The sequence below is a fragment of the Heloderma suspectum genome, chromosome 3, assembly GCF_057233095.1.
Source record: "Heloderma suspectum isolate Gila_16-S chromosome 3, 16-S_ref, whole genome shotgun sequence".
Taxonomy (NCBI): Eukaryota; Metazoa; Chordata; class Lepidosauria; order Squamata; family Helodermatidae; genus Heloderma; species Heloderma suspectum.
Genome location: NC_139460.1, coordinates 201,587,280 through 201,611,238, shown reverse-complemented (window position 1 = coordinate 201,611,238; position 23,959 = coordinate 201,587,280). Strand labels below are relative to the sequence as shown.

Below are 23,959 nucleotides of genomic sequence, written 5' to 3'. Positions count from 1 at the left end.
CAGAACCTGAATCTTGAGAAGGGGGTTGGGCTGGTGGGTGGGGAAGCAGAATTCTCAGATTTAGGAACAATACAGTCCAAGGATCTCTTTCTGGGCTAGCTCCAAGTTTGGGGCTGGGGGGAACATGGTCTTACCTGATGGTGGCAGTGATGAGCACCCAGTGCCTTACAGACACCATTTAAATTTCCCACAGTTCTCCAGAGTGATGCTAATTCAGATGCATGGTGGGAAATGAAAATGGCAGACCGCTCCCAGACCTGTTTGCCTGGTGAGTTCCAATATGGAACTGGGGGCTCTGCCATTTCCCTGGAGAGCCTGAACTCTGTATACAGGAATGAGTAGCCCCACTTCACCAGTTATTTCTTGCATTCTCACCCAGAATTTCTTTTCCCAGTGGAGGTGTTTTTACAAAAGAAAAGAAAGGTGAACATGCTTTCAATTGCCAGTTATGTTGGGGGCAGGTTGAACTTGGAACCTTATACACCCAAGCAACAAGCAAAATTTAACCTGCCACACTCCCCTGGTTTTTGTTTGCAACAGCTGTCCTTTGCTGGCAAGGCCTTCTGCTGGCAGGTCAGATTTCATGCTATGCATAAGGCAAACATGAAGTCTGAGTCATTGGGTGTGGTCCTTAAACAATGCAGAAGACTATACATGCCTGAAATAGCAATGCCAAGACTGCTTTCTTCTGATGTTTGCTTCTGCTATTCTCTGCATGTCAACTCTGAAATTACTTGTGTGTGTTTATTAACTCTTACTGCTGACTTGGCTCCCCCCATCCACCCAATGCCCCTGTGTCAACATCTTTCTTTTTACTAGCAGGGCTTCTGTGCCCTGTTCACATATCTGAATGTCAAAAAAAGCTCCACCTGCCATGAGGTTGTTAAAGGCACAAGAGCCCAGCAAGAAAAAAAAGTTGGCCACCACAGCAGGAACCTGGCTCAGAAATTAAGTGAAGCTTTCCCCAGCACTGATATCCACTGCAGGAAAAGCTTCAACTGCTACCTGTCCATGATTATTTTTATTATTTAATAGATGTATATACCACTGACCATATTTTAAAATATCTCTAAGCAATGTCAGGTGTGTCTGTTTCAGGTAGCTGCTAAGGGCATAGGAGCAGAACCAGTTTAAAACAAAAAGTGGCAACTCTGTTTAAAGAATGTGCAAGGGATTAGTCCAAATTAATTACATTTCTCATCCTTTCCCATACATTTGCTCTGGCAACATGATAATTAATTAAAAATGCTAATATTTGCTCTTTAGCATAGTTGTCACCTTTCTTCGCTGGCCTAGCTCATGTGTTTTTAACAGCAGCTCTGACACATGAAAACTACTTAGCAGGTAAGCTGTTCCTGGTATAGAGAAAAGTGAGAGGAAAATCTTCACATGCTTAATGTCAATGCTGCTAAAGGCACTGGCCAGAAAAAAGGCAGTAACCCCTTAACAAATGGCAACTGGTATACAAAAACAATGTAGTTTTAAAAGGAAGCATTGTGTTTTCATGAGCAGGTGTAAGGTCAAACAGAGCTTAAAAACAGGTTTCTGTTTAAAAAGTAAAGCTTGGTGTTATTTAAAACAGGGGTGATTTAAGATAGGGCAAGTAACAGGACCTGGTAGTCAACTGTAGTCAAATCTATCCCCTCCATCTGCCCCCCCCCCCAAAAGAAAGATGTAATCTAAAAGGCTATCTTTTTTGTTTTGTTTTGTGTATTTGAATGGGCACTCAAACATATCCCTTGTCTGAAGTGCCATCTTATCCTGGATGCAAAAAACACAGATCCTTTTGTTTGGTGACTCATATACCAGGCCTCTGACTTGTGCTGCTTACACTATGACTTTCTGCATTGTTCACAACTCTGTGATTGATCAGTGCATTGTTACAGGCATAGTCATCCCTGGGTGTGGGCACTTTAAAAGGCTACACCAACCACTGTTTATCTGGCTGTGATGAAGGGTTTAATTTCCTGTGGTTGCAGTAGATTGAGAGTGCGGTGTGCACCTGAGTTAACCTTTTGGTGCCCTTTAAAACCTTCAAACAGGATTAGATGATGTGTTTAAGTTCACAGTGCAGTTTTCAAGCAATCCATCAAACAGGCAAGGACTTGGTTGGTTGGTTTCTTTGTTATCCCTGCGGTGTTCTTTACCTTTCTGGCCTATAATAAGCAGTGGGTGTGGTGAGTGATGTATTTTTTCTTGACCCAGCCAGTTCTATGCACGCATAGTAATTTTGCCACATTAGCTCCTTTGCAACTGACAGCATTGGTGCATCCTTCTTGTCAACTCATCAGAAAAATGGCCTGTCTGGATTTTTGGCTTTGGGGTCAGTTGCCAGAAAAACAAGCAGCAAGGCCATTTTTGTGTGTGGTTAACATGTGGTAAGCTTTTCCGCTTGATAAGGACTCTAGCCTTGGCACACATTAGAAGAGTCTTCCCCAATGTGATGCCCTTCCATGCTGGCTGGGGATGATGGGAGTTGTAATGAAACACATCTGGAGGGTACCAGGTTGGGGAAGGTTGCATTAGAATCAGTGGCAGTAAAAACAAACAACATGCTTTTGTTAAAACAGACAACCGAGCCAATCTGTGGTAGAAAAACTCACTACTTGGCAAGTTACTTGTCTGTGTTGGACCACTCTGTGAAAAGTGTGAGCAGTTTGTTGATGCTTTTTCTTTTTTGTTAAAGTGGTGCTATATCACTTCAATACAACCTGAATACCCCTTTCATGTAATATGTGGGTAATCCCAAGGTCCACTATTTCAGTTCCCTGCCACTGTAGAAAACACACACACACACACATACACACACACACACACACACACACACACCATATTTTCAAGATACATTAGCCTCTATCAGGTGCATGGATATTAGGAATTCTGAAAAGTCAGTCTATATGGAAATATTAAAACAAATATTTTGGTGTTAGAATCCCTACTGACATATCCCCAGTAGGATATATTTAACACTTTTCTTGTACATGCCACTGGCTGGGGAAATAAGCCACGGTCATGTGCCAGAGGGATCAGTATAATTACACTGAGCAGTGCAGTTTGTCGTATCATGCAAACCTGGCCAGGGTGGCTTGTTGCCATGGATAACAAGTCACCCAGAACCCATGAGCTCTTGTAGGGTTCTGGGTAACCAGCACTACCTCAGGTCCTTAAATAACATGGCTGGCTTTGAGTACTATGCAACTTGTCTTGTGGGGGCAGAGGAGCATTTGTGCAGAGTGCCATTTTGGGCTGGCCCTGCACCCATGCTGCAAGTTGACTACCCATATAATGCATTTGTAGTCTGAGCATGCACATGTATCTGGAAGCTAAATGTACGAAAGCTGCAGGATTATTGTTTTCCCTTTAGATTTTACTCATAGAAAAGAAATATTTCCCTCCCTTTTCCCCACCTAGGCAAAGAGAAGATGTAATCTAAAAGGCTATCTTGTTGTTGTTGTTGTTTTGTGTATTTGAAAGGGCCCTCAAACATGCCACTTTTCTGAAGTGCCATCTTGTCTTGGATGCAAAAAACACAGATCCTTTTGTTTGGTGACTCATCTCTGCATCTCTGCTACACCGTCATGCTACAGTGGATGTAAATTAATGGGTTGTGTTTTTTTTAACAAGCATCTATGAAAACAAGGCTGATAGGCTTTTTGTTTTTATTTTCACAGGGGCCAAAACCAAAGAGGGTGTAGTGCAGAGTGTCACTTCAGGTAAGAGCATAATGAATTCCCATGTCATGTATTAGTTAACAGGTTCCATTTTAGGCCTTGGGTTCACTTCCACGAATGGCACCTCATAAGTCTTCCTGCACCTGTGAAGACATGACAGTGCACATGTGACTTCACTTATTTTCCAAAAAAAGCTCCACAAATGCTGACAGAAAGTATTGCCATGCTGTTTTTGAGACAGTAGCTACTTTGAAAAAACATTTGGGCAACATCTGTGATCCAGAGCACATATTTGTACACCTGGACAAGCGCTTCACTTTTGCTTAACTGCAAGGCCAATAATTTTTACAAGGACAATTTGTAGCATTTGGTACCTGGAATATGAAGTACTGGTAACAAAAATGCTCAAGGGCCCCTAGGAGAATTTAACACACTGAGCAAATGGGAAAGTTGTTCCTTGGTTCATATGTTTGGCTCTCAGAGAGTTTACGCGTAGGAACAAGCTTCCTAGCAGCCATGGAAGGTATTCGTTCCCAAAGCAGCTACAGGCAACTTTACCTCAGAATCCCCACGGCAGCCATATCTTTGCCTCAGTTTTCAGGTAAGGAGAAGTACTGCCACTGCTCACCAGCTTCCCAACTTGGTGCCCACCAGATGTTTTGGATCTGAACTCCCATCACCTGTGACCATTGGCCATGCTGGCTGGGGCTTGTGGAAGTCGTAGTCCAAAACATCCGGAGGGCACCAGGTTGGGGAAAGTTGGTTCATTTAATCCCAAGCAACACAGCTGCCTTGGCATATGGACCAGCAGAATTAAGCTGATGGCTGCCTGATGAGGTGTTTTGGGAGTGAGGTCACTGATAAGGCTGTGCTATTTAAAAAGTAAGATGAAACTATGAGAATCAGAACCAGAACATTTCAAATTACATAATGAGGTGATAAACTCAGGTCTCGGCTGTGCCACCTCAGACTGCAGGGGGTGAGGGGTGTTACATGTTTGAATGTAGTAGCCATTAAACAGAAAGAAATCCTTGCACAGACAAAGCTGTCATGTCAAGGGGCAGGGCTTTAGACTAGCTTTATCTTCAACATACAGTTTTCTGTGTGCAGGGCTATTCAATCATGTGTGTCTCCACTTTCAGTGGTACAGTCCAGAGATGGGCTTAATACATCAGTGATAACTAGGCCCTGAATTGATCAAAAACATGCCTGTTGTACTAGAACCAAGTGAAACTCTACATACTTCTTACGATAGAAACTTTCTGTTCTACCACACACACACAGAGGTGTGCACCACAGCTCATCAATTTCACTTATTTCTATTTAATTTATAGTTGCTGAAAAGACCAAAGAACAGGCCAACCTGGTGGGTGAATCTGTAGTGTCCAGTGTGAACACAGTGGCAAAGCAGACCGTAGAAGGAGCAGAAACCATTGTAACCAGCACTGGGGTTGTAAAAAAGGTAGGTGTGGTCATTCAGTGTTGCCATATGCCAGAAATATACTTTACCTCAGCAAACACATGTTCCCAAAACCAGTCCTGGTAATGCTAATGCAGGGAAGGGGGCATTTCCAGGGGGAAATCAACACATAGGAGAGGTGCTTAACTCCCCCCCCCCCGCAATGTTCCCACTGCCTAGGCCATTTTTCCCTCAGGTCAGATTTATTTCTTCTCTCAGAGCTCAGCTGGTGGGAAAATGGCATGGATGGGGCTCCAGATGGGAAAACATTAGGCAGGCGATGGAGTTAAGCAACCCACTTCTTCCTGCTGATTCTTTCATAATGGTGGTAAAATGGTATGGAACCTGTTTTCTCCAGTGAGGGAAATTCCAGAGAGGCTGAAATCTCAAGTTGCTAGATCTCAACAAATATAATTTTCCTCCTTTCCCTGTCCTGTTTCCTTACACAGTGATTATCTTGGTAAACGTGATGCCATCAACAGGAGTAACAATGGAAGAACTTCTAGGTAAATGCTCTGTGCACTGAACCTCCTCATAGGAGACTATGGCATCTCCTCTGCCTGTGGATTACTGGGATACCTTTCTCACTTGCCTATGCACAAACAATCCAACTCCTAGAAGTTCCTCTAGGCTAGGGATAAGCAAACTGGTGCCTTCCAGATGTTTTGGACTACAACTATCAGACCCATTCAACATGGCTAATGGTCAGGGATTATGGGAGTTGTAGTCCAAGATATCTGGAGAGCACTGGGTTGCCTACTCCTGCCTAGGTTAAATTACTGAATATGTGCTTCTACTAAAACTACAAAATAAGGGTTACATCCAGAGTTGTGCTAGTGGACACAACTTTCTCCCTCTCTCCTCTCCCCTACAGCCTTCTGTTCCTCCTGAAAATCTGCTCCAGAAAGTTTCTCAGCCTTCTGGAGCTTATTTTGAGGGTGTGCAGGGGGCTGCAGAGGGGGCATGGGAACTGCTTCCATCAGCAGAATGACACCGCTGAATACAACGCTCAGTAAGCAAAATATTTCTATTTCACAAGCTCATGAGCAGAGAAATAAATAAAAGACAAACATTCCTTCCCTCCTTTCAACTATACATGCTTCCTCGAATTATGTTTCTCAGAGTAGGCTCCTTTACCTTACGTTTTAGATTATTCCTTTCTTTAAGGAATAACCTGTGGAATCACTGGTGTGTGTGTGTGTGTGTGTGTGTGTGTGTGTCTTGGATTCCCTCGATTCCTTCTCTCCATGTGTTCTTCTTTAAGGACCTCTCCCTACTATATAAGTATTTCTTGACTCCCCCTCTATTCTCCTGGAATATTCTAGCAGATTCTTTCCCCAGAAGATTCTAGATTGGAATCCCCCAGTACCCCCATTCAGAAGTTCATCCCACATGTGATTAGAACCCCATGGGGAGGAGAGCAGGGACAAGCCCTTTGGCTTCAGCCTCGTTGCTCATCTCTGTAGTCCGCCATACACTGGAGGAGTCACTTCTGCAGCAGGAAGCCTTCTTTACTCATGTGGGCTCCCCATATAATTTTGAAAGCTGGGAACCCAGGTTCTAAATCACACAGGGAGCCTACACAAGGCTCCTCACAGGAGACGTCACTCCTTCAACAGGCGGAGGGCTGCAGGGATGAGCAATGGGGACGTGCCAGAGGTGGGGCGGCCAAGGAGTTCGTCCCCTCTCTCCCTCTCACAGGATTCATGTGGGAAATGAACTTCTGAATAGAGCTGTCATGTACATAATTTCTAGCATGTAGCGCTTAGGAATGGCAATGGCCCAGGGACGTGTAAATTTGAAGAGTCTTCCTTCTGTATGCTTGACTGAGGCGAGAGAACCTGAAACTGAACTAGGAGTGTAGTATTTCCAGAGCCTTGACAGAGTGCAAACACAACATTTACAAGCACCAATAAGAACATTTTCTCCAGTTACCTGTGGGGTGAAATACATCTTACCACACTTCAAATGCCTCCTGCCCTGCATCACCGTTGCCAGGTGAATAGGAGTTTGAAAATGCTGTATGTACCACATAACATGTTGTTCTGGCCTCAAATTAAAAGTGAAATGATCTCTTCTTGGCTGCAGTCCGCTGCATGCTTACTTTAAATTAATTTTCACTGGAAAAAATGCAGTTTGCTTTGACTGATTCTTTAAATGATATGGGTTGCTTCCAGATGAATCTAGGAATCAAAAGGTGTTGTGCAGCTATTCTGTCTTTTCTTCCTTAATAGATCTTTTTCTTATAAGAAAGAGGACAGAAGAAGTGGTAGGGAAACATGGGAGGGCTACAACTTGAAGCATCCTCTGGACCTCCAGTAAAATTCCATGGATGAGGCAGTGATTGCAGAATAAAAGCTTCATCTGGAAGAGCTCATGATCTGCACCTCAAAAGATCAAGAAGTCCTTTGATGTTTTGATGATCATAGGTGGCATATACCTTGGCTGCTTGTTGCTTTGGAAAAAGCCAGAGTTGTTAATATTTTCATTAACTGGATCCTGTAGCTTCCTACCTTCAGAAGAATCCTTTCCACTTCAGTTTGCCTGGTGAGAAACCTCTGCATGTCTGGCATCAAACCACCATACACTGCACAGGTTTCTAGGCATACTACCTGTTCATGCAAGACATTGGCCTGCTTGTTGGGCCTAGATGTTGTCTCACCCCAACCACAAGTATGTCCTAAGAAAGTGCTCCATTGCAAGAAATATCAGGAAAATCAGGCAAACTGCCTTTCAGGTGGGTTGTCTCCTGTTAATGACCTTCTCATCAAGGAGCATTAATAAACTTTTGGGGAGTCCCAGGGTTCCTAGGAAAACAGCTTGGAAAATCAATGTGATAGCTGTATAAAATAATGCTGCTACCTTTTTTGACTTGGCAGTCTTTTCAGCTGTTTTGTTGCTGCTAGGTCTTTTCAACAATACATTTGATGGCTGTGCATCAGCCCAAATCAGATCCAAATTCAGAAAAAGGTTCATAAAATTGGCTCAAGAGTTTGGTTCCCCATGCCCACCCGCACAGCTTATGACATTGAGGCTCTTGGTTCAGGCTGACTATTTCTATCAAACTTACTGAATAACTTCCCTGTCTATGGGACATTTATATTCTTAAAGGAAAATTAGACTGACTCCTTCATCCTGTGGATCCCTTTAATCTAGCAAGATTCGTGAATATATCTGCAGTTTATTAGGAAATGCTTGGTCTCTGTTCGTATTTGCTCTTCATTATGGATATAGCGCAGTGCACAACTGCTGTTGTGCTGCTGTCCGTGGCCATCTCCTCTTGGCAAGACTAATTTCTGGTAGAACAACTGCAAAGAAACCCATATAAAACATTCTTCTGCCCTTAAGCCTGTCCTTCTCCAATGTACCACCCGCAGAAATTTTTATCTAAACTGTTAAGAGCTGAAGCTCTGATGCAACAGAACGAGAAGTAAGGAACCAATTCTGCCTTTTAAAATTAGGGACTATGTGACACAGAGCAATCCATCAAAGATGCCATTCCTGAAACTGAGCAGATGTCAGACAATTGTGCCAGCTTTTGCTCTGTCTTTCAGTGTACATTCTCTGTCAGTATTTTATTGGTATGCAGGCAATCTGCTGAATGGTGCAATAGTGGGTTGGTTGCATATCAACAAGCACCCAATGTTCAGCCTACTGGTAGGGGCTTTTTACCTATGGAAACAACCAAATATTAGGTGTACCTTTTGAACTTAAGAAAAGCCCTGTGGGATCAGACCAAAGGCCCATCTAGTCCGCATGCTGTTTCCCACAGTGGCCAAATTGATGCCCCTGGGAAGCCCACAAGCAGGACATAAAGTCAATAGCCCTCACCCACTGTTGTTCCCTGCAACAGATATTCAGAAGCAATGCTGTCCCTGGTCCCAGAGGTATCATATAGCCTTGACCACTAATAGCCTTATCTTCTACACATCCTAATTTAAAGCCATCTAAGTGGTGACCATCACCACATCTTATGGTAGTGAATGCTATAGTTTAACAAGTGCCTTAAGAAAAAGTACCTTCCGAGAAACCACGCTTATATGACTTTATGCTTATATTAAACATCATTGTTAGTCAGGGTTCATCTTAAATTATGCTCTTGTAGTTGGTTGATCCATAGGATTTTTGCCCTCTGTGGGTTGTGTGCGAGTGCACATGCTCATGTTGACAATAACTGAGCATCTTTTGACAAAGGGTCCAAATTATACATTAATATAAGCCAGGTATATGCTAGGAAGCATCTTCAAATGGAGAGTTTAGTAGAGTAAAAAGCAGCTGATTGCTACAGTACAAACTGCAGATTTTGCAGTTTGGGGTAGTGTTTTCCCAACCAGCAAAACCTTTTCCACCAGAGACCACAGCAAAAAAGAGAAGAAAAAGTGTCCCATAGGCAACGCTGGCTCTCCCATATCAGCTTAATAGATTTTCATAGGTGGTATGATAGTGCCATCCTTGGCCAGGGTAGAGATTCACATTTTCTGTAGATAGCTTAAGGGTGCAATCCTATGCATGTTTAGGCAGAAAGAAGTCCTATAACTCCCAGCATGCCCCAGCCAGCCATGGTGGGGCATGGTGAGAGTTGTAGGACTTCTTTCTGTCTAAACATGCATAGGACTGCACCCTAAGGGAGCAATCCTGTCAAGATCAACAGTCCCCTCTGACCCCAGGGGCGACCGCCTATCCAGTGCAGGGTGGGAGGAGTGGTGAGGAGTGGATCTCCTCCTCGCTTCCCCAGCTCTGCTTTCGTGGCTAGACAGCTGATTTCGGCTGTCTAGCCGCAGGACATCGGAGCATGGGAAGAGGCGGCCGGACGACACATAGGATGTGTCATACCGGATTTCCAACTTCCCTACCCTGGCCCGCCCCCGGGAATGCCCCATTTTTGCCACTCTGTGCTGCTCTTAAGAGCGTGGAGCCATTCTGTGCTGCCTACGAGGCGGCACAGGTGGGGGTGGGGGTTGGTTCTCCGGGAACTGACCTATCCTATGGCTGTCTAGCTGCTGACTAGCAGCCATAGGATTGCACCCTAAGTGACTTTTTCTTTCTCAGACCACTTACCATCTATATCAGCCTTCCCCAACCTGGTGCCCTCCAAATGTTTCAGACTACAACTCCCAGCAATCTTGACCACTGGCGTGCTGGCTGAGGCTGATGAGTCTAAAACATCTAGAGGGCACAGGTTGGGGAAGGCTGATCTATATGATGGCCAAACAAGGCAAACAGGGCTGCTGCCAAGAACAGGACCACTGCATCCCTTCCCTGATTTCCCTAGTAAGGTTTAGTAAAAGAAGACACGATACTATTTTCCCACTCTTCGTTGGCAGCCGCTTGCTGGAGGTGAGGAATTTCTAAGCACAATTATGTCATATTTTGTCTTGTTTTACTAGAAGTTACCAAGAAGATGCAGGGAGAAAACACAGAGGTGGCAGCCTCATCTCCCTAGGAACATCTAGTTTGGCCATGATATGATTGCAAATCCTCTGGGAACTGTACTTTGACTATGTACATACAATGAGTATGTGTTCCCAGGTCAAGGATGTCTCTATCATAACACCTTCAAGTCCCCCAAAAGGTATGAAGTTGGTATGATAGAGCCATAGTTGTCCACAGTGCCTGCACACTAATTTTTCAGAGTAGCCATTCCACCCCTCCCCCTAGCATCTTGACAGAAGGGGAGGCTTCATCAAGCAAAACATACATCCTTTTTGCTCTTGCTGGAGTGCATTTTAGCTGACCTCCATTGAAATGTTCTTGACTCCACACAGTGATAAACTTTTCTGTCTGGATGACATAGCACAAAGCTTGCTGCATTGCAGGCACTGACCGTGTGATCACAAGCCAATACCCGCTAAATTTTCTAAATGAACCACAGAGTCTGGACAAACTATCCAGGCAGCTAATGCTTTGCCTTCTTTCTTGCATCAATTCCATTCAGATTGATTACGGCTTGAGCAAGAGACCAGGACATCTCAGAAATGAAATAGATGGACACCACACGCAATACATATACCACGAAATACAATAACATAATCAATACAGTAGACTTGCTATGTCATAGCCCTAACATAAATTGGCTCAGGTTTTTCTCACAGCCAGAGCAAATAAATCTACAAATCAAGTAATCACCAGGTAATTTCATTTAGATATATGGTCTGGGCTGTGGTAGACATGGAGCCAATTTGGTCCAAAATAGAACACAGCCATCTCATTCTAATGTCCAAATTAGGAGTGCAGGATAAGAGAGAAAGAGGCAAACACTCATCATCTCCAGAACCACAAATACAGACACAACATTCAAAGACCATTTTAAATGATGACTTTTAAACACTTTAAGGCTGCAACTCTATACTACATACTGAGGAGTATGCTCCACTGAACTCAGTGGTACTTACCTCTTGAGTAGACATGTATAGGATTGCGCTATCAGTGTATTTTTCTTATTGGTAAGTAGGCCAGTTTTCAGTTTCATCATGCATTTGCTCTTTTAAAAAGTACAGATCATTTTTATTTTTATTTTTGTTTTGTAGCTCCAAATTATTTGCAGCCAATTTGGATGCCTTTAACATGAATTAGCCTATAGTAAAGATCATGGGGCCATTGATAAGGTTGCTCCAGCTTCCTTGGGTGCCTGACACAAATTGAAAAATCATGTCCCCTCCCCACCCCACCCCTGCAAGCCTTCTGTACTGAGCAGAGAACTCTAAGGAAATGTGGCATCCTTGCACAGTCAAAGCATCTTGTCTCATTGCTATTAAGGTGGGGGGGGTAAGTAAGAGAGTGACTGTTGTTCAGCTCTTGCTCAGGGGACCATAATCATGGAGTTGGCCCTGTGTAATCATATTGTCTTCAGTAGGATAGCATCCATAAAGTGGTAAGCTAATGACCACCAAGACATGTGGCCTAATGCCAGTCATTCCAGACCATGAAGTATGTATCCGTTGAACCTTCATTACTTTCATTTAACACATCCTACTTGAATTGGGACAATACTGATTTTCTGGCACCTGACCCCTGCATAAGGCACTGGCCCTATTTTTCCTTTAGGGGAGATTCTGGTATGCCTTTTGAGAGGTGTGTCTGTATGCACACCCATGCACTAGAGCTGTAGTTCTTTAGGTTTCAGCCCCCTTCCCCAGGTCCCTTGTGGTTAAATCTCTGACTGTGAAATAGATGCATATTGACCGTAGTGCACATGCATGTTAAGGTAAGGGCATGAATGTCAAGTGCTGCATAACCTGCTATCTGACATGTGCTGCTGCTGAGAGTCGTCATTCTGGTAACACAGGACAAATCTTTTTCTTAGGTTGTATCCAGTTGGTGTCATTCTGCTAACAGAATAGTCTTTGATCCAGCAGAGACTTCCAGCAGCAGAATGGGGAGAGGGGGCGCTTTTTGGCAATTCCCCCTCCCCCTGTGCCACTTCCTACACTGTTCTGAAGGACCCGCTGATGTAAGACTCCGCCAGATCAAAGACCACTTCGTCAGTGGAATGACACCAATTGGATATAATCCCTTGTTTATATTTACCCCAAAGAACAAATACATTATTGGCTTTTAAATCATGTGACCCAATCCAGGCTGTGCCTATGTTATTTCTTAAGAGGCTACCACACTAGGTGGTTACTCTGAAATTGCCTCTTTCTTCATTCACTTTTTACTGAGCATCTACATGAAGCTGACCTCAAATTGTCATTCTTCAGTATTTTCCCTATGCTGCCTCCATTTCTTTTGGGAGCTCAGCTCACAAAATCTATTTTGGAAAGAATGGAACAGTAGCACAATCTCTACAGGCTCAGGGGCTTCTTCGCATGGAGCTTTTAACCTGCTATTGAGATTGCTCACTCAGGAAGTTTGCAGGCCCTTTAGATGACATCATGAACCACCAGGGCATCTCCTGCACTAAATGACCTTTATTCCATTTTCAAATAGATCAGAGATAATGAGGTATCAAATTACCCCACTTGTGTTCCCTGCATGAAAAGGGAAAAGCTGCAAGAAGAGGAGTGAGATCAATGAAACACATGGAAGACTCAGAGAAGGGGGAAAGGGGAGGGGGCAAAGGAAGTGTATACAAAGGGAGTCCATCATGATCTTGCATTTAAAACAGAAGCAGAAAGCCCCCTTTTAAGTGCAGGATTTTAGGCTGGTGTAGAGATGCTCTAGATCATCTTAATGCTACTCTTCCAGTCATTTTTAAGGGGTGTGGTTTTGATGTGCGGAGTGAAGTTTTGGGAAGTTGAGCTAAAACCTCCCAGTCTCAAACCACCTTTGGAATTCCATTGTATTCTTTTTCTTTCATTACCCCTTAAACACCTGTCCAGGGAGTAAATTATTCTGAAGGTATTTGTGTTGAAGCTGTTCTATCAGGGCCAGCACAATGTTTGAGGGAGCCCTGAAAAGGTGCCCTCCACCCCTGCCCAGTACTGGCCTGGTGCCCTCACCCCTGCCCAGTACTGGCCTGGTGCCCCCACTCCCATGAGTTTACCAGGGACTGGTGATATGGGCACAGTGGGTAGCCCAGCACTGAAAAGAGAAGTACCGGGTGCAGCAGCTGCAGAAGCCACCACTGTCTTAATTTCCCCAGAATGCCTGTGGGGCCTACTTTGGGGCCAGGGTAATTCTGGGAAAACTAAGATATTGCACCTACCTTGCCCAGCACTTCTCTTCAGAGCACTGGGCCATTTAAGTGAATTTTTAATTTTAAAAAAGGAGGCTGTGGTCAGCAGCAGTGGGTCCTCCATGACCTGTGGGCCCCAACATTTGCCCCACCATGCCAAGTGCTGATGTTGAGCCAGATGACCAAATGCATTCTGGGATGAGACTTTCTCAAGGGTTTTTTGTTTTTGTTTTTAAAGGAGACCATTCTGGTGAGTTTCTTAACACACTGGCTTCAGAAGGCAATGAGGACAGGCTAGTGCAGAGTCAATGAATACAGCAGATAGAGCAGGTGGAACAAACTTCAGGAATGTGTATTAAAGAGTAACTTCCGTATCCATGCTTCATCTTCACATTTGTTGTTCAGTCGTTAAGTTTTGTCCGACTCTTCGTGACCCCATGGACCATAGTACACCAGGCCTTCCTGTCCTCCGCTCTCTCCCAGAGTGTGCTCAAGTTCATATTCATTGCATCGGTGATGCTATCTAGCCATCTCATCCTCTGCCGGACATCCTCGAGAGTGAAGTCAAGTGGGCCTTAGGAAGCATTATTAACAACAAAGCTAGCGGACATAACAGTATTCCAGCTGAGCTATTTAAAATCCTAAAAGATGATGCTGTTAAAGTGCTGCACTCAATATGCCAACAAATTTGGAACACTCAACAGTGGCCACAAGACTGGAAAAGGTCAGTTTACATTCCAATTCCAAAGAAGGGCAATGCCAAAGAGTGTTCAAACTACCGTACAATTGCGCTCATTTCACATGCCAGCAAGGTGATGCTCAAAATCCTACAAGCTAGGCTTCAGCAGCATGTGAACCGAGAACTACCGGAAGTACAAGCAGGGTTTCAAAGAGGCAGAGGAACTAGAGATCAAATCGCCAACATTCGCTGGATCATGGAGAAAGCAAGAGAATTCCAGAAAAACATCTATTTCTGCTTCATTGACTACGCTAAAGCCTTTGATTGTGTGGATCACAACAAACTGTGGCAAATTCTTAAAGAGATGGGAATACCAGACCACCTTACCTGTCTCCTGAGAAACCTGTACGAGGGTCAAAAAGCAACAGTAAGAACTGGTCATGGAACAACCGATTAGTTCAAAATTGGGAAAGGAGTACGACAAGGCTGTATATTGTCACCCTGGTTATTTAATTTATATGCAGAGTACATCATGAGAAATGCCAGGTTGGATGAATCACAGGTCAAAATTAAGATTGCCGGGAGAATTATCAACAACCTCAGGTATGCAGAAGATACCACCCTAATGGCAGAAAGCAAAGAGGATCTAAATAGCCTCTTGTTGAGGGTGAAAGTGGAGAGTGCAAAAGCTGGTTTGAAACTCAACATTAAGAAAACTAAGATCATGGCATCTGGTCCCATCACTTTCTGGCATATAGAAGGGGAAGAAATGGAAGCAGTGACAAATTTTATTTTCTTGGGCTCCAAGATCACTGCAGACAGTGACTGTAGCCATGAAAGTAAAAGACACTTGCTCCTTGGGAGGAAAGCTATGGCAAACCTAGAGAGCATAGTAAGAAGCAGAGACTTCACCTTGCCGACAAAGATTCGTCTAATCAAAGCTATGGTTTTCCCAGTAGCAACATATGGCTGTGAGAGCTGGACTATAAGGAAGGCTGAGCGCTGAAGAATTGATGCTTTCGAACTGTGGTGCTGGAGAAGACTCTTACGAGTCCCCTGGACTGCAAGGAGGTCAAATCAGTCCATCCTGAAGGAAATCAACCCTGAGTGCTCATTGGAAGGACAGATACTGAAGCTCAAATATTTTGGCCACCTAATGTGAAGAGAAAACTCCCTGGAAAAGACCCTGATGCTGGGAAAGATTGAAGGCAAATGGAGAAGGGGACGGCAGAGGATGAGATGGCTAAATAGTATCACCGATGCAATGAATATGAACTTGAGCACACTCCGGGAGAGAGCGGAGGACAGGAAGGCCTGGCATGCTATGGTCCATGGGGTCACGAAGAGTCGGACATGACTTAACGACTGAACAACAAATGTGAAGATGCAAGCATGGATAGGAAAGTTACTCTTTAATACAAATGTAAGCTCTGTCACACCACTGTGTGCAGAGTTCATGCTTCAAGAGAGGCCAAATGTGTCAGGTTATGTAAGGGGAGGGGGATGAATTGGGGTGGGGGATTTAATCCAAGCTGACACTTCTTCATCCTGTAATTGTGTTGGTTCCTGCTGTTCCAGCTCAGAGAGAAAAATTCTCAAGATGTTCGTTTCCTGCCTAGTTAAAAATAGATTGGTGAGTCAGAGATGTGCAGTCATGGCGAGGAATACATTCTGAGACACACATGAAAAACAAACAGAAGGTTCTCAAGCCCACCACTCAAAATTAGATCCTAACTCAGCTTTCCACAGCCTGATACCCTCCAGCTGTGTTGGATGACAACTCCTATGATCCCAAGCCAGCATGGCCACTGAGAATTATGGAAGTTGTAGTCTAACACAGCTGGAAGGCACCAGGTTGGAGAAGTCTGGCTTATAGATTTTTGAAGGCCAATTGTGTGTATCTTCAGGATGTGCTTTCCCCATTCATTTATAAAGCAGCAATGGGGGTTTATTCATTACACAAGAAGGAATGTGCAGAGGAGGGGTTGATCATCAACTCCATTTAGAATGTGTCTAATCTCCATTAAAATTCAAATTTGCATTACAGTTCAAATTTGTAATTCCAAATAAATTACCCAGGTAACATATGTTTATTTATTAACTTTTCTCAGTGTGCATGTTTTATTTCTGAACTTGGGTATTTGGGTTTTTGTTTCTTGATATGGAGTGCTTAACTAAAATGCATATTACCACCACCATCACGCACAAACCCCACCAAAAACATATATTTCAAGAATTCAGCCCACTAAGAGGTTAGGCAGAATACATGAACAATATACATGTGAAGTTACAGCTTTAAGTCTGGGCAAAATCGATACTGATTACCTTTACCAAAAATAAACCCCCAAAGCCCTGGTACGGTACCACTGCTGTGGTTTTCTTCCAGAGATTATCAAGGGCAGGGCTGTGTGTATTACATGATTGTACCCAAGCACAGGGAAAAGCACAAAATGTGATACAGGGAACAGTATTCAGTTTCCTGACAGTCCCAGCTTTCATTTTAAAAATCAGGTTTCTAGCCCTTACGGCCTGATAGCATAACCAAATGTCTGGCAAATCTCAAGACCGTATCTAAGAACAATTTCCAGTGGGCCTCTTGACATTTACCATGACTAACAGAGGGAGAAAAAGATATAAGGAAAAGGTATGCAAAATTTATTTGGGGGTTTAATTTTAAAATGTGTGTATATACACACACAAAATATATAAAATGTGTGTACGTATAATTTATAAATTTAAAGAACAGAGTACACATTGCTCTCATCAAGGGGAAATGGGAGCTGGAATACAGGAGAACAGGAGGAAGGCTGGGAAATAGCAAGGGAGCAAGACGGAAGCAGGCACAATAGAGAAGTTTCTCCCTCTTGGTGCAGAGTTTTGTGGTGACCTACATTCAAAACAATAAACATACTGTCTGGTAGTTCAGGGAAGGAGAAACATGGCAGACAGGAACATTATTTATAGCGGTTATGGGTACTGTGGAACCAATCCTTTGAGGCTGCACTCTTTACAGTACAACCCTGTATATGTCTACTCAGAAATAAACCCCATTTGGTTCAGTGGGGTTTACTTCCAGGTAGTTGGATATACTATGTCCAGGTTCAAACAATCACAGGGGTAAAAGAAGCCATTGTGGCTTCTCCCCGCCGCTGCATGCGCAACTATAATTTGCAGAATTACCCGTGCTGTAGAGCGGGTTGCTGTGTCATCTGAACCTGGGGTGGTGGGGTGGCTTTGTACCCACCCTACAACCCATGATGTGCAGTAGGGGTTATAGGGTGGGTACAAAGCCGCCCCCACCATGCTGTGCACCGGGTATATATTCTTACTCTTATAAGAGCCCTGCCGGATCAGACCAAGGGTCCATCTAGACCAGCATTCTGTTCACACAGTGGCCAAACAGCTGTTGACCAGGAACCCACAAGCAGGGCATGAGCACAACAGCACCCTCCTGCCCATGTTTCCCAGCAACAAGTGTACATAGGCAATCTGTCTCTGATACTAGAGGTAGCACATAGCCATCAGGACTAGTAGCAGCCATTGACAGCCTTCTCCTCCAGGAATATGTCTAACCCCCTTTTAAAGCCATCCAAATTGGTGGCCATCACTATGTCCCGTGGTAGCAAATTCCATAGTTTAGCTATGCACTGTGTGAAGAACTATCTGTCCTGAATCAGCTTCATGGGATGACCCCGGGTAGTAGTATTTTGAGAGAGGGAGAAAAATGTCTTCCTATCCACATTCTCCACACCATGCATACTTTTGTACACCCCTATCACGTCTCCACTTACGCTCCTTTTTCCCAAGCTAAATAATCCCAGCTGTTTTAACCTTCCCTCATAGGGGAGATGCTCCAGCCTCTTGATCATTGTTGTTGCCCCTTTCTGCACTTATTCCAACTCTACGGTATCTTTTTTTAGGTGTGGTGACCAGAACTGTACACAGTATTCTAAGTGTGGTCACACCATAGATTTGTATAAAGGCAGTATGATATTGGGGTCAGATGACATGGCAACTCACGCCGCAATGTGGGTAATTATGCAAATTACAGTCGATGGCTTCTTTTACCCCCGTGATCATCCGAACACCCCCTATATATGCCATGCATATAAGTTTGCAGCCTGAGTGTTGTGATTATGCAAGTAGCCACTAAGATATGTTTCTGCTGTGCAAATATAGTTTTGCCCCTCCTTGGTTCCTGCAGAATCCTTCTAGAACAGTTCAGAACACTGTTAGTTATATTATGACCTCTTTCTGACCAAGCTGAATAAAGCGTCCATTGTTGCTAAAAAGCCAACAGTGCATGATAAAACAATGAATATGCATCCAGTTAGGAAAAGGAAGTGGGTGCATTGCCCAACCAAACAACCATGCTGCTGCCCCCAGGATGTGCTCCCAGCACATTGGTTCAAAGCCTTCCATCACCAGTGTGATTTTCCTTTAAGGTTGCCAACTGACCACCCCTTCTCAAAAAATTGGCCTAGCCTGTTCTTGAACCTTCAAGTGCAGCTTGATATTCAGAAATCAAAACTGAAGCCTTTCATCGCATGGTGAGCCAATGTTATATCACCTGGCCAAAGTCTTTCCACCCTGCTGCTGTTAGATACAACGGCTGACTACAAAGTTGCCGACCATATTTTCCTTTTGTTATAAGAGCATTGCGTAACTTAGAATTGGCTTCCATATTAATATTAACGAGATGGCAGTGTAGTCAAGTGGGGAGAGATCTGGGTCCATTGAAGTCTCATGTCAGCTTTTTCTTTTCCATGATCAAAAACTAAGAACCTAAGAAAAGTCCTGGTGGATCAGACCCAAAGTCCTTCTAGTCCAGCGTCCTGTTTCCCACACTAGACAGCCACATGCTTCTGGGAAGCCCACAAGCAGGATATGACAGCAATTGTACCTTCCCACAGTTGCTTCCCGGCCCACAAGCAGGAAGGCAACAGCTCACATGAGGGCAAGAGATCTCTCCCAATGTTGTTCCCACGACTGGCGTTCGGTGACATGCTGACTCGGATCCTGGAATTAGCATATAGCCATCATGCCTAGTAGCCACAGATAGCTTTGTTTTCCATGAATTTGTCTGATCCCCTTTTAAACCTGGCTGAACCTACACATAGCAGTTATACCGTTATCATGCCGTTATCATAACTATTGGTGCCCAATGGTGTCATGTGTACCAATACTTATGATAACGGTATGATAATGGTATAACTGCTATGTGTAGGTTCAGCCCCTGTCTGAGTTGGTGGCCATCGCCACATCTTGAGGTAGTGAATTCCGTAGTTTGACTTCCTTTTGTCTGCTCTGAATTTCCCACCATTCAGCTTCATTGGATATGCCCGGATTCTCGTATTACGAGACGAGTACTGTGAAACGCTTCTCCCTATCTACTTTCTCCACACAGTGCATAATTTTATAAACTTCTATAATGTCTCCCACCTGTTTTCCAAACTAAAGAGCTCCCAAAGTTGTAACATTTTCTTGTAGGGGGATTGTTGCAGCCCCCTGATCATTCTGGCACCTCTGCAAAAGCTTTTTAACGTGCTTTGCTCCAATAAGAATGTATCTTTTTCTATATGTTCTGCAGGAGGATTTACAGAACCCAGAACAGCCTGAAGAGCCACCTGCTGATGCCCCACTGGAAGCCACAGAAATCAGCGTAGAGGTAAAGCACAGTCACAGTCCAGCTAACCCAAGAATTCTTGGCTTGTCTGGACTTTTTCTCGCCATCTATTGTTCTTTCCTTACTTTCTCTGTGCTGAGCTGGTTTCCATTTCTTTTCTGCATACAGGTGATTTCAGATCTTTTCTCTGCTGATCGTTATGCCAAAGTCCTCCCATTTTGTTTTTCCAACTGCAGGCCTACTCCTGGCCTATTTTGACATTGTATTTGGCTAGAAACAGACAGTCATTTTTAAGAGAGTTGAAAGTAGATTGAGAGAAGTTTTGTTTCTCATGGTGTAAACGTACATTTTTTGTCCCATTGTTGCCTCTGGTCAAATAGGTTTTACAAGTTTTTGAAATTGTACAAAAACCTGCAAAACCTGTTCACCAGAGGTGAAAGTGGGTAAGTGTACACAATACAAACTGCCTTCAGTTCTGGAAAGAAACAACTATTTTCTGTTTTACTCTTAGTTTACTATCCGCAGACTACTTACTGGGACTGTTCTGGAGTAAGTAGTTTATAGCTCCAGAGCTGACTTTGTAGGGAATATTTTTCCATACAAAGAGACCTCTTGATAAAGCAATGGGTATATTTGTGTATATGGATATTAATCCCAGTCTATATTGTCATTCTTTATAATTGCATTATTTGTACAAAACTTTTCTTCCGTTTTAAATTGCAACTATTTCAGAGAAGAAATATACAATATACGTTATTCATGCATGAGCAGGCAGAAAAGCAATTCTACCTCTTAATCTTACACAATAAACCAAATAAATCATTTATACCAAAAAGGGTGTTAGAAGACAGACATTGCATGAAAGGAACATTTACCGTATAGTTAATTATAGCTTAATTATTTCATTCACATTCTGAAGGACATAATGTCCTAATTCCAGTGCAGAGTTAGGCATGGTTTCAGTGGACTTGACTTATGCATGCCTAACTCTGTGTTGGATTTAGGCAACAATAAGTTAATTAGATTCGCTAAAATCCAGTCAAGAAAAACAAGTAGTTCAGTATTACGGGACTTGCGTTATTGTCTTTCAGCTGTAAAGCAGAAAAGCCTAGAAAAAATAGCTAAATCTCAGACCATGTCAAGAGAACCTTAGCTGTGGATCCCAGCACATCTCTCAGAAGATACCTTCAGCACCTTCTGGGGGCTAGTTTATATGTTATCTTCCGCCACATGGGGGTTATTGTGACATGGCTGCACCCACATTGCTTCCGGTAATGCTTGAAGAACTAATGATTGTAGGGCTAGGGTAACTGACTGTGAGGGAGGAAAGGGCCTTGCACTTTTAATAGTTATGCAAAAAAGGGAATTTCAGCAGGTGTAGCATGCATGCCGAGCTACGCCTGCTGAAATTCACTCTTCTATTATACTATTAAAGGTGCAGGGGCCTTGCCCTTCCTCTTTCTCACCTGGCCATCCTAGGCAGAGATAGCTTCATGATAAATTCCCATGGTAGTGTTATCACACCCCAGAAGCCATCACATATGTTCCAGGCCTGTATCTTCTTCCTTATCCAATACAAATGCTAGGCCTTCTTTTCTACCATTCCCGCTTCATGGCTTTTTGTAGCCCAAATGTTGTTTCACCTGGTCCACATTTGTAATTCATATGTCAGTGTGTGAAGACTGACACTCCCCAGACAAATTTTGTGAAAGTCTGAAAATTCTTGAGATTCACCAGTGAATCTTGAAATCACCTACATCTTTGTGTTATTGTTTACTCCTGTCTACCCTGACTTTCTGCCTATTTGAGGGCATTCACAAAATGTATCTGGGACTGTCAGCATTCATATGTAAATGCCAGCGTTCACCAAATTTCAGACATACTTTGCAATATACCTCTCTCCAGTGTTCTCAGGGTCATCCCAAATTTTCATTTTCCTGCAGTATGAAAGCATAGTTGTTTCCCATTGATGCAGGAGGTCAAAGATGTCTCTTCTAATACTAGCACTTTTATTGAGGAGGGTGCCCAATAAAGTTGATTTTATGGCATAGCTAAGCAGTAAAATGACCACTTATTTGCCTCAACATGTATGATTCCTGGAAAAAAATGGTAATTCAGATCACACCTACATGCCTCCTATGATCTGATCTCTTGCTTATTATATTTGGTGATAGGGTCTTCAAAGGCACATTGTCTCTGCTCTCTTATCCTCTTCGGCAAATCTCTTTTGGACCTGGAGATCGCACTCATTTCTGCGCTTTGGAATCCCTGATCTGGAGTTAACATTAAACATGAATCTGTTTTCTTGTCTTTCTTCTTCCCAGGGTGAAAATGAAGGAAATTAGCCCTCCTCGGGTCTTCTAGTGTGGAAAGTGACAATCCCAGGAGTTAATACAGAAATGTTAGCTGACACCAGAGCAGGGAAATCACTCATATCTTAGGCTAACTTCATTCAGCACTACAGTTTTTTCACTTGCTTCATACCAACATACCATAGATGTTTGGCAGACTCTTGATCATATGTTTTAGGGCAACTGTGTGTGCAACACATCTTGTGTCTACCTTACCGTCTCCTTTGTGGCTTCCTTCCTCGCCCATCTTCAAGCCTTCTGAACGTCTGGTTTGACAGCCGTGATTTAGCACAGTTGTGGTTGGAATCACTGATTAATGTTTTTGCCCATTAGCATCAGCACTTGAGATCCCTAGAAATGGTGGACATATTTTTTTTCCAAAGAGACAAAATAAAACAACTTGTTTCAACTAAGTCTTTGTTTTCTCTTTATTTATTTATTTGTGTGTGTGTGTGTGTGTGTGTGTGTGCACTTCTATACTGCTTCTCATTTGCAACAAATCTCAATTAGCTTACAAAAGAATAGAAACAAAACAAACACATGCACACTGGTATCATTAGGCTGCATACAAAGATAGTTCATGGTTTTGGAAAAGCCAAAGCAAAGAGATACGTTTTCAATAAATGCCTAAAATGCACCAGCATTGAGGTCTGACGTACTGCCGGGGCAAGATCTTTCCACAGGGCGGGTGCCACTGCAGAGAAAGCCTGTCTCTGTGTCATCACCTAACGGAAATTTGTAGGCTGCGGCATGGACAACAGGACCTCCCCGAAAGGCGTAATGGCCTGGGCAGTTGGGAAAAGGGGAGACGTTGCTTATGCTAAGCTGGTCCTGAGTTGTACAGGGCTTTGTATACTTACACCAACACCCTAAATCTAGCTCGGTAGCAAACTGGCAGCCAGTGTAGGTCGTTTAGCACAGGCGCAGCTTCGTAAGGCACTCCAGCCAGTAACCCAGCCGCTGCATTCTGCACTAGTTGCAGCTTCCGAACCAGCCATAAGGGCAGCCTCACATAGAGCACATTACAGTAATCCAGTCCCAAGGTTACCGATGTGTGGATCAGAGTGGCCAGGCTAACCCTGCTCAAGAACAGCCACAGTTGTCGTATTAACCTAAGCTTGTAGTAGATGCTCCTAGCCACAGAGTGCCCTGGGCCTCCAATGACAGTAATAGATCCAGGAATACTCCCAAACTACAAACCTGTTCCCTTCAGGGGGAGTGCAACCCCACCCAGAGCTGGTAATTGCCCTAATTCCCAGACCTCAATCACAGTGCCTCTGTCTTACAGGGATTCAACTTCAGCTTACTGGCCCTCATCCAGCCCACCACTGTGTTCAAGCACTGATCTAGGTCGTGGATGGCCTCTCCTGATTCAGATGTAATGGAGAAACAGAGTTGGGTGTCATCAGCATAGTGATGGCAACTCAACCCAAATATTTCTTGGATTATTCATTAATCTGACCATAGGTCTTGTCTGTTACATCTGTTTTATGATTTAAGGCCCAGGATACACATGACAGGGGCAGACCTATGTCTTCAAACATAGGTCTGCCCAA

At 43.6% G+C, this 23,959-nt stretch overlaps 1 protein-coding gene across 1 annotated transcript in view; it reads left to right on the top strand.

Annotated features, from left to right (window-relative positions):
• The window catches only part of SNCG (synuclein gamma), a 28,469-nt gene extending 5,655 nt beyond the window's left edge, over positions 1–22,814 (top strand). The window contains exons 2-5 of the mRNA XM_084841876.1: positions 3,672–3,713; positions 5,006–5,133; positions 20,017–20,094; positions 22,377–22,814. Of these exons, the coding sequence (XP_084698002.1) occupies positions 3,672–3,713; positions 5,006–5,133; positions 20,017–20,094; positions 22,377–22,397 (269 nt within the window). The 3' untranslated portion in view covers positions 22,398–22,814. The remainder of the gene's footprint in view (positions 1–3,671; positions 3,714–5,005; positions 5,134–20,016; positions 20,095–22,376) is intronic.
• The last annotated feature ends 1,145 nt before the right edge of the window (positions 22,815–23,959 follow it).